At 39.6% G+C, this 12,127-nt stretch overlaps 1 protein-coding gene across 3 annotated transcripts in view; it reads right to left on the bottom strand.

The window, feature by feature from the left end:
* Positions 1 to 12,127, bottom strand: part of PTPRQ (protein tyrosine phosphatase receptor type Q) — a 212,927-nt gene that overhangs the window by 93,798 nt on the left and 107,002 nt on the right. For all 3 annotated transcript variants that reach the window (XM_072146492.1, XM_072146491.1, XM_072146490.1), the window contains one exon: positions 9,611 to 9,880. In XM_072146492.1, the coding sequence (XP_072002593.1) occupies positions 9,611 to 9,880 (270 nt within the window). The remainder of the gene's footprint in view (positions 1 to 9,610; positions 9,881 to 12,127) is intronic.

The following is a 12,127-nucleotide window of genomic DNA, read 5'->3' as shown; positions in this document are numbered from 1 at the left end:
TGGTCCAATTTTGTCTGTAATATGTTTATTGAGCCCTAAAAATGCTATGCAGAGACCCCCCAAATATGCCGGATACTTGATGGAGGGGCACAAAGCAAGCCACAGAAGGGAAGGAGCGCCCTGCAGCTGCCAGAATTTTAGTTTCCTCATTGCTGCCCTTTTGTAGGCTATAAAATTTAAGTTATTTTGTTATTGGGGGGACATGTTTGCTAGGCTGGAGCGGGCATGGAGGAGTGGAGCAGGGGCTGGAGCGGGCATGGAGGAGCGGGGGCTGGAGTGGGCATGGAGGAGTGGGGCTGGAGTGGGCATGGAGGAGTGGAGCGGGGGCTGGAGCGGGCATGGAGGAGCAGAGCGGGGGCTGGAGCAAAACGGAGTGGGCATGGAGGAGAGGAGCGGTGGATGAAGTGGAGGCTGGAGCGGAGCGGGCTGGGCTGGAGCAGGACCAACAGTCCGACTCTGATCCCATCACAGCCCAGCCCGAGCACAGAAAGAACACAATGAAGAACACATTGCAGATGTTCCAAACATCTCCTAACATATCGGAAGACACGCACGCCGAACGGTGTTCTTCACAATAGTATTTGAAGAACATTATGTGTGAAGAACACATCGCAGATGTATTGAAATTTTGCTTTTAACATCTTACAGGTACTGCCTGCGGACAGCCCTGGGGTCCTTATCAGATGTATGGGGGAGCAATTGTGGGGAAGAGACCCCTAACCCCTGTCACTCTCACTGCGCATTCAACAGTTTAAACACCCTCGATTGGGGCTACCTCTGACTGCGAGTGCTACACTGGGGTGTCAGCTGTAAGTTACACCTGAAACCAAGCCAGCTCCGATCTCGAGTAGAGCTGGCATCAGCTCTGTGTCTGATATATGAGACACTGAGCGCTAAGTTACAGCACTCAGCGTCCAATATATACCGCATGCAGAGCGTTAACAGGGATATAGCACTGTGTGTATTACACCTAACTGTGTAGTATAGAGCAGTCTATGGAGGATGTTCACAGACTGCTTTATGGCATACACAGAAAAAAAAAGGCACAATCCCTGGCGTAAAGATTTTCGGCTTTCTCTCCCCTAAGTCAGCCTCACACCAAGTAGGGGTGATTGGGCGAGGCATGAAGTGGACTGAGGTGAGGACACCTGAGCCCAGCTCATTTACTATAGCCTGTGCCAGGTTCCTGGTGCAGGCTATAGCAGAATTCTATGTCAGACAGTAGAATGAATTATCCATTGCGAAGATTTGATCTCCATAGGCATCAAGACTTCTTTACTGTAAGAACTCATAATGTGTTGAATAGCTGACTATTCAGACTAATACCCAACCCCCAATGCTTCAAAAGTTCTCTTAAAACTCATTTATTTAGGTAGGCCTAACACACTTGCTAACTGCATGCAACTTTAAGTCTTTATTAACCAATTCTGGGTTCTAGCCCTGTCTGTTATCTGGAAAATGCTTCTCTGCAGTCCCACTAACTTTAGACTTTGTATATAAGATGACAGCTGATGGCTGATGCCTCTTTTGTCACTCCCTCATCCTCATAGACTGTAAGCTCTTGTGAGCAGGGCCCTCATTCCTAATGTTTCACATGACTGTTGTTACTCCGAAATGTCTTATTTTATTTGTTTGTTCCCCAAAATCTGTAAAGCGCTATGGAATGTGATGGCGCTATATAAATAAAGTTTATTATTATTATTAATATTATAGCTGAGCTCTATAGCTGGTCATAGCGAGTAAAGCAGAGAACTTCAAAAAGGGTCTAGACATATTTTTACTTCAAAATAACATTGATGCTTATAGTATAATATAGAATTATTTTCCCTTACATCCTTTCCCCTCAGGCCCCTTACCTTGCCTTCCTTGGTTCAACGTGATGAATATATATCTTTTTTTCAATCATACCAACTATGTAACTATACAGTACATTGTCAATACTCTAAAATTGGCATTCTATTGGTGAAGTAATTTTTTTTTACAAAGACACATCTGTGGTGGTGACAGGTCCTCTTTATACTGTTCTTAAGTGCCCCATTATTCTGCTATGCCTGAAGTAGACCAAAAATTACTTATATGTGCAAATGGTTAGGGTACTGTAAACTGCACTTAGAAGCCAAGACACTTGAAATGAAATCCTACCACCCTGGAAGAACATGGAGATGTCTGTAGGACTCTAGATTTCATGTGATAGCTGTGAAGTCCACCAAGATTTTCAGCAAGTTCATGTAAGTTAAGTAGAGCAAAAGAAAGCTAATACCAGTACTTTGTTATTAGCAGAAAATTAACTGATATGTAGATACCAAAACGGCAGACATCAAAGCTCACGATAAGTTTTTCAGAGCCCACTTTCACCTGACAAGCAGTGACCTTCCATGATACCCTCTCCCAGTTTGATAAACTGTATGCTGAAACAGGCAGTTTTAAGACGATTACACTATTGAGTTACAGATACAAACAGGATTACTATTGCTTAAGCATGGAGAATTGGATTTCCATTCTTTGAGAATGACCAAAAAACCCTCATCAGACCTTCCAGCCACAGCTGGTATTAATTTGGACACGTTGCTCCATGTATCCTATACTTACTGAACAGCTTGTTTTCATTTACTAGAGAGGAATCCACCAAGATGAAGTGATCACTGTCAGCTTCAGGAGCACATAGCCCCAAAATATTTCATAAATGTTTTATATTTATCTCCTCTATACTAAACCCAATGTCAAGTTAATCATTGATACAGTATAAACATCTTTCTTTGCAAATGCCAAATATGCAGCACACATGTAACACATTCCATAGAAGAGGATGAAGATCGGAAGGTACATATTTAATGCAAAAAGGAACATAGGGTCTAAATCTAATGAAAAATGATTAGAGAAATTACGTTTGTCACACAAATCCAAAAGACATCCCCATAAAAAAATTGTACTGTAGTTCCAGGACCTTAGATAGAACATACAGTGAGAAAAATTTTTACAATGCATGCCAGTTTCAGGGCTATTTTCATTTGCGTATGTAATTTTTTAATTGTAAGGAGCTAATCAACGTATACCTAGGTATGTAATGTGCAACAACTTTGTCTATTCATATACAATAGTGTACTAAATAAAACTAGAATGCTTCAAAAATAAAAGTGTTAAAAGGAAATCTACCACTTAAATTAACCTCTACAAAGAAATAACCCCCAGGTTTTGCCTTCAAGATCCCATCAGAACTTCTGCCACGCCTTCTGCCTTCTACACCCCCCTCCCTAGTGTCTGCTACTAACTGGGCAAAGTGGTGGATACAGCAAGTAACAGCTGCGCATATAAGAGCTCAATGCGCATGCACGAGCATGCCCAAAATCTGGTGATGTCACCAGTTGTCTGGCTTACTCATGTATGTGCGCTACACCCCTCCAATGCACTGCCATCTGCTCCTCACTGCAGAGGGGTTCTGGAAATAAAACATAATTTTTTTATAATGAATAAGCAGGATCAAATTTAAAATAAAAGATTTTAAGCTCTACCAAGCTTTGTATAGGTTAAAAGGAAACTGACATTAGGCATTGGCCTAATAAACCACTTCAAAAATATTGTCCAGCGCCCTAACATCTTCTAGTTTTTGTTTCATTCATGATCCAGTGTAGTGTCACGATCCTGAAAATCAATTTTGAAGTGAGCTGTAAATTGCTTGTATAAAGTCAAGGAGGTGGAGAGTTTAACACTGAAGTCAAGTTGTAGAGCTTCAGAGGTTTAGAAAGTTGTAGGCTATTTCTCTAAAACTATTTCTGGCCAATAAAATTAAAAGGGGTGGTAGAGTTTAACATAAGTCTAGTGTCAGTGGTAGTGGACCCACTGAGCCACCGCGAGCAATGGTGCAAGCCAACATCTGGGAACGAAGTCTAAGTGGCACTGGTATTCACCAGAGCCTGCCACAAAGTCGCTTGGACTTACTGCGGCAGGATACCACCAGGTCACTCAACAGGCATGACTTTTCCTGCAGTGGTGGCCAAGGCGAGGTACAGAATTGGCAGGCAGGATCAGAGTCAAGGTCAGGCAGGAGGTCAGGACAGGTGGCACAGGATCGGAGTCAGGGAAGAAGCTGGAGGTCAAGACAGGTGGCAGGGAATCGGAAGCAGAGGTGACAACATATAAGACTAGGAATCGCAAAATAAGAAGTTTTCTCTAAGGCTGTGAGGCACAAAAAATCTGGCAGGGGTCACAGGAAGAACCTGGAGCCATCACATTGTGGGGTACAAGGAGGCACATTGGTGCGCCTGTGACCCCGAAACATGGGTCACAGGGACAGCAGTGTGTCATAATACGGCCCTGTGTAATTCTACATTATACATCATCGTCATAGTTGTAATTGTGTATATTTATGTTCCCAGATTTCATTTATTCGTTTATTTAGCTGTATTGTATAAGCCTGACTTAAGCCAAAATACCAAACATACAGGGACTTAGGCCAGGGACAAATGTGGCGTATTTGCAGTGAGTTAGCTGTGGAAGAATTTCAAGCAGATAGTCATCCATCACATTGGGTGTATTACAAACTAATGTTTTAGATTACAAGTTTAAAGAAAATATACCATTAAAATCAAGTATGATAATACAGGGGCCCTTACTCATCAAGGCACCGAGATTGTGGTAATCTTCTAATCTTCTAATGTTATCCAATACCTCCTTCATTCTAAAATCAACTTTTAAAACAATGCTAATGAGCCAGTGTCCAGGGAATGTTTTCCTCTTCACAAACTGTTACACTGTTTCCTCCTGCTCCCTCAGCACTTCCTCCTCCCACTGCTTGTTATAATCTCAGTAGGAGAAGACATTTCAATACACAGTGGAAGGAGAAAGTACTCCATGCACACCGTAACTGTCTGTGAAGCTACAGCATGGAGGGTCTCTTCTGGACTAATTAGCATAATTTTAAGTATTGATTGAAGATGAGTAAGTGTCCCTGGTTTATCGTGATGAATTTTGAAAGTAGATTTCCTATTATACCTGCCACACGACAATTTTTGCTGTGTATTATAAGGGTGAAATTTAGTCCATGCATTGCAAGGGTTGACCTCCACCAACTTGCCGTAGGTAGACCACACCTGATAGTTGACGCAGCCCTTTCATAACATGTGTCCCCCAGCGGAATAATGCTAGCAAAAAAAAGAATGCATTGCTAATTGTATAAACTCCGTACATAATAAAGCTATAAATTTCAACTTAAAGTCCAAACATTTTATATGTAAAGTATCAAATTCAATGGAGAAGACCAGCTAAATATTAGAAATATCATATTAAAGCTGCTTTAATTGAAACTATTTCAGTCTGGCAGCTGGTTGCAAATTGCAGATTGCTTTGACCATTGCATCCCAGTTCATTCAATAATCTCAAGCATAAGGCAGCTGTAATGTAGAGGTCACGCAACAATATCTCTAATGTTATTATGTTACTTCTCCTCTGTCAGACCAGTATAACAACACGTTTGACAATGACATTAAACTCATCAGTGATAGGATGGTGCTAGTTTCAGTTATCAAATAACCAGAACATGTGGCAAGGATACTGAATACTGCTACCATCATAAACACTGGATTACAGGATTATAAATTGTCTCTTTCACTGGAATAACAGAAGAGAAGAACATTTGCACTGTCACCAAATCTTCATTTTATACCCCCATAGGGGGAGATTTATCAGCAGAGGTAAACTGTTATAGTTGTCCATGGAAACCAATCAGAGTTCAGCTTCAATTTTATAAACAGCTGTGGCAAAATGAAATCTGAGTGCTGATTGGCTGCCATGGACAAGTAGAACTTGCCCATAAATCTGCCCCATAGTCTTTATTTTTTAGAATGGGCCTGTAAATAGCCTAAATGTAGCCAAGATGACTACTAAACAAGTGGCTACTTTCTAGTTATTGTAGGCAGGGTGCTTAGAAATAGAACTCCTCATCTATCATCTTCTTATGCATCCACTACTGGTTTAGCAAAATGTGTAAAAGTACAACTTTGTTCAACTCATTTCATCCAAATTGTATTTGATTTTTAAAATATTTTCGTTAAGCATCTAAGTGGCAATGGTTACAACCATAAATGTAGGATCTTTTCATGGTCTGTACGTCGATAGTCTGACAATAATTTGTTATTGTTGTCCGGCTACTTTTTGTGAATGCACTCTCTTGGCCGATGTAACCCTGTCTGATAGAATAGCTAGATCCCTGTTCAATCCGAAACTATGCAGCATAGTTTAAGAGAACAAAAATATAAAGGGAAAAACAGAATCAAGTGAAATTCCACTTCTGAAAGGTGCTCACTTGGACTCTTTATCCAAATGGAAGACTGCAAAGCCTTGTACTTTGAATACCAAATATCCTCAGAGGGATGGACTTAATTAAATCCAGTAAAAAATAACAAAAAGGATTAGGCACATATAGGCGCTGTTTCCACAAAAAAGATTTCATAAGAAGAGTACGAGGATCACAGAATTATAAATACAATATTGTGACAAATTCATCTATTTACATCATTAAAATGCTCTTCTGTGACCATAGTACTGCACTTGCAGAATCTGTTTTTTGAAGATGCAATGCACAATGCACTGCTATGGCGGCCGTGTGCTAGCTGCCAGCGTGAGGGTAGCATACAGCTGCCCTATACATATGTGTGAAACGGGCCTAAGAGAGAGTGTCCATTAGAAGTCTTCCCTCTGGTTTCCTACTACTTAGCACCAACGCATAGAATGCTCCATTGCTATAAAGAATAAGGTAAGCCAAGCCAGGCGTGGAGAAGTTGGACACTTCTCTCCATGCCCACTACTCTAATAAACTTTTTTTGGTTTCTTTTTGGCAGTGGGTGCATAGGCGGAATTTACAACTGGTTATCAACTTACATCAGTTGTGATTTCAGTTCCGCTAATCGGCACAGTGCTTGTACCCACAACTGGATCCAGCACGGCTGCTAGTGTCTTAAGCAGCATTTTAGTCAGCAGTATAGGGAGATATTAAAGTGAATAGGATCCTAAATTGTGATCCTATCTCCCCTTAATACATGCTGAAAGCCTGAATTTTGTGTATGCATAGTGACTGAAGAGTGGCCCCCTTTTTTAAGGTTTCCAAATAAAGATTATATTTTAAAGTGTTCTACTCAGGCAGAATTAATATCCATTAGATGTCTTCCCTCTGGTTTCCTACTACTTAGCACCAACGCATAGAATGATCCATTGCTATAAAGAATAAGGTAAGCCAAGCCAGGCGTTGAGAAGTTGGACACTTCTCTCCATGCCCACTACTCTAATAAACTTTTTCTGGTTTATTTTTGGCTTGTTTCTTAGTCTTATTTGTCTTGGGTGTTTTTCCTGAATTTAATTGGACTTGTTCTGGTTAGTCGAACATGCCAAAAAGTCTCAGACAGTTCCACTACCATGCACCTAAACATCTGGATACAAAAGATAAATAAATTGAGTGCACAACAAGGGACTTGTGCACAACAAGGTAAAGTGCAATTAATGTTGCAAAAAAAATGCACACATTGCCTATTGTGCAAAAATGTGCAAATTTGTTTAATATAACATACTAGGCAAAAAACAGATATATTTATGTGTTCTCTGAAGAGCTGTAGCTGTAAAGCATACTTTTTGAAATTAGACAATATCACATGCAGCAGGATATATCTAAGCAGTAGATTGAAAATAATGTTTAATATTGTATATGTTTTGAGCCATAAAATGAAAATGTATCATTAATAGCAGAGTGTACACCTGCTGTGTGGCAAAGAATTAAAGGGGAATTTCCAGGTTTCAAAAACATGAGTTCCTTCTTCTAAACAATTGTGTGTGGTCAGTGTCAGATTGGCCCATCAGAGTACCAGAGGATCCTCCGCTGGGCCCTGGCTCAACCCAATACTGAACCCCAGAGGTCCATCAGAACACAACATAATTTGAAGGCTGCTAGAGTATATTTCCTTGGGGATAACGAAGAGTGGGCCACCAGATTGATTTTCTTTTGTGGGTCTAAGGAAACCCAGCACGACACTGTGTGTGGTATTGCAGCTTTGTCCTATTTACATCAATGTAACTGAGCTACAACACCGGTCAAAAACAATGAACAGGCATGGCGTTGCTTTTGTATCCTTTGCCATCCTATTAAATAGTATTTCATTACTATTCAATATGCTCCATAGTATTTAGAACTGAACAAACTAGAAACTTTATTTGCCACAGGTATAAAAATGAAGGGTTTGCAACTTCAGAATAAAATCAGTGTCATAAAGTTGTGGTAGTGTTGATATTAGTAATGCTGTAATCATAAACACAGGTCATCATAAAAGATTGTATGTGAAGTTTAGAAGAAAAACACATCATAATAGTCACACTGCAGTTTTCTAGCACTGATGTTAATTTATACATTTTAGGCAGAATTAAAAAAACATAGCATAAAAAATGACGGGTAACCTTAGTGTGGAATGTTAAGGCCAGACACAGTATAGGGAGACAGTGAAGCTAATTTGATTTCACCTTACGTCAAAAATAAATGTACTGTCAATGACTCAGTGCTGGATCTGTAACCATGACTAATGCCACAGGACCATTAATAAGCGGCTGACAACAGCTACAGAACTATTTCCAACTTCAAATGAGAATGGCTGATTTACACACTCATCAGAAAATTATTCAAAGTTTAGGTTCTCCGTAAAGTATTTCACTCTTTTATTAGTTTTAGGTCGTTTCTGCTCTGCTAGTGTTACCACATGCATTTGGCTGCTAGGGAATGTTCACACATACTGGTGCACGTTGTATTTGAAAAACCAATATCTATGGTTTTATCACTGTATTGAAGGAAGCTATAATGTTTTACTTGTAGTTTTGTGAATGCAAGACAACTATAGATAAGTGTAGTGAAAGAAAAAGCAAGTTGTGGTGAAAGAAATACACAATTTTAAGGTTTATATGGGCTTATGGCCACAACAGTCAATAAGAAACCATACTATACACAGGACTTTTTAAGGGATCAATGAATACATATGTTTTTGCAATTATCAGGAAAAAAAACGGGTGCAACGCATCCGTTAAAAATTGACACAAAACCACAAAAAATGTACATTAAATACGATGTGACAATTAACTCCAACTAAGTTTTCACAATACACTTTATGGCCTGTCTTAATGATCATCTCACCTGCTGCATGACATTCAGAGGTTCAAACTTCTTAGCAATTTTGGCTCTGCATTCACACTCTAGAATACAAGCCTACACCAGTCCCGAGCTGGAACAGATTTCAGTTATACCCTGTGCAAGTCTTCTGCTGTAGATTATAGTAAATATGGATGGCCAAGGAACACCTGCCATAATCCGCATTGTTCCACACCTCATTGCACCCACTTTTTCAAGCCTTGTACACCAAAAAACTGGTACACAAGGAATTATACATTTGCCCCTATGAGTGTACTGCAGACATATGCAACTGTACATGGAATACATTTGTTTCCAAAAACAGCATCATACCTGTCAACTTCTTGAATATAGAAGTTCTGAGAGTTTTCACATTTTAAGGCACCCAACCTGAATTGAAAATACTCTAGAATATTTCACAAGGATAAGCAATAATTGAATGGATAAAGGTTAACATACCTTCTTCAAATTTAGTAGTAGCATTACAAACTTGCTCCACTCCTTCTCCTGCAGAATTGGCAGCTTTGACAGAGAAGACATAAGTTGTATTGGAGAGCAGATCTCTGAAGGTGTATGCAGTGTCCGTAGGCAGGAGTGGAGTAAAATTGCTTTGAAATGTTAGGACGTAATATGTTATTATTCCATTTGGTCGTAATGGTGGATCCCACTGGACCAGTATAGATTGCCAGCTTGTTGCTACACAATGAATATTCTGGACGTAATCCGGAGCTTTAAATAGATAAACAACATGTTTAATAGAAAAATCGCATCATAGACAGTTGATCTATTATCATAAATAAGATCCACAAATTATTAAAACATTTATAAAAACAAAGTACATCTATACAGTTAGTAATGATTAAATACATGTTTAATAACATATATGCTTCTGTGCCGCATTATAATTAAAATTAATATATTTTCTGGAATCCATATCTGACATATGACCATCAACACTTGTAGCCAAGATAGAGGTGTCAGCAAGGGACCATATCACAGAAATGGGAGTCAGATGGAGGTAAGCCCCTTTTATTTTTTTACTTGCTCCCACTATGGCTGCCCTGGAGTTTCAAGTATAAATTGACCTGTAGTTTTAGAGGAGATAAAATTTTTTAAAAATAAATAAAACTAAAGCATAAATTTAGTAAGGGGAAGTTATCATCGCTTGCATGCTAGGTGCGGCTATGGCAGAATTCTATGCCAGACAGGACCTTTTAGTAAATTGAGCTTGTCGAGTGTCGGGAGGGGGTCATGACTGGGGCATGATGTGCCCAGCCATGATAAATCCCCATTACTGACATAATGGGGCATGTTTCCTAAGGGTCCGTGGACCGTGATTCTGTCAGTTTCCAGAATATTTCCTTTTTGCGACGAATTGCCCCAGGTTTTTGGCGCACACGATCGGATTGTGACACATCAGCACCGGCTTGCATGTGACACAAATCGGGGGGGCGTGCCGCCAGACAACCCGACTGATTCGGACAAACCGTGGAATTCACAAGATCAAGCACTCACATGCACCAGGAAGAAGAAGGTGAACTCAGCGGGGAAGCAACACATGCAGGAAATTGGATGCACGACCTTAGTGAATCGCAGCAGACCCGAATCCTCATTGTACAATGCACAGTGGGGATTGCAACGGGACGGATAAATAAATGTGCGCCATTCACTTCAAATGTAAAATTCAAAAATATTCTGATGCATAAAAAAAACAAAGAAGCTCACACTTGAGTTACTTCAGATATGTCAAAACAAATTAAGATGTGAAATTTACTCTGGATTTTAGGGTTAAATTACCAACCAAAAACTGCAAAAAATCACAGTAGAATGCTAGAAATTTTTTTACATGCATTTAAAGTACTACATATCCTTTAAATCACAGTATTGTTTCCAAATTATGCTAGGGTTATACTCTTTGCTCTAAAAATAGGAAACTGCAATAAATCCAAGGAAAAATATACATATAAATTTCTACCATCTATTAATATAGGCAAAATTTGAAGACAAACTGTCATTTAAGTAAATCTCATTTTAAAACAGTTATTGTCCTCAATAATGGACATTATAAAAAAGTCCTTGATTTTGGATTAGTATGGAATTTAAAAAAAAGAACATTCACATAAGATCAAAGTGGAGAATATAAATATAAATCCATCCTATATACCAGTGGTGGCGAACCTATGGCACGGGTGCCAGAGGTGGCCTCAGCACACCAGACAGAACTCAAAGAATCTTCCTGCAGCTGTAAGCCAGTTAAAAGATGCTGCTTTCAGACATATTTTTGGAGGAATTGTCTTTGGAGGATTCTCTGTGTACAGAGGGACACCGGAAAGAAGCTTAAGTGATGCAAATTTTCCATCTTTCTACTGTGTTAGTGTCCTCAGGAGGCCAATCTGTTTGAAAGTTGTTGAAGAACAGGGAGCAATAAACTACTGCTTGAATTTTTGGTTGGCACCTCACGATAAATAAGGGGGATTTGGGTTGCAGTTTGGGCACTCGGTCGCTAAAAGGTTCGCCATCCCTGCTATATACCTATAGTATTGATCCAGAAAAGACCAAATAAGGCAATCAGAGAAATCCCTGGATTAAAGGGAACCTGTAATTAGGATCTTGGTCTACAAAATGCTACCAAACTTTTATCCAGGCCTATTGATGAGTGGACCAGTAAAAATCTGGGTTCAGCCAACTGAGCATTACACAGAAATAGACCTTTGAACACTGTATACAAATTACATGTAAGAAGTCACAAGCGGGTAGGAGAGTGGTGCTAGAATGTGTCCTCTTTTCCCATTGAGGTCCCATAATCCAGGTAAATGATCACAAGACTGGATGGAATCAGCTGAAAGTAGTTTCAGATATCCTTTACCTATAGGACATCAGTCAAGTAATCCCAGCATGACTGTAACCCACCCACATGACTCTGTAGTTCATTTGTATGCAGCATTAAAAGTATTATTTCTGTGTAAGGCTGAATCT

The sequence above is a fragment of the Engystomops pustulosus genome, chromosome 4 (genome assembly GCF_040894005.1).
Source record: "Engystomops pustulosus chromosome 4, aEngPut4.maternal, whole genome shotgun sequence".
NCBI lineage: Eukaryota > Metazoa > Chordata > Amphibia > Anura > Leptodactylidae > Engystomops > Engystomops pustulosus.
The sequence above is the reverse complement of the archived record's forward strand: the minus strand, read 5'-3'. Positions and strand labels throughout refer to the sequence as shown.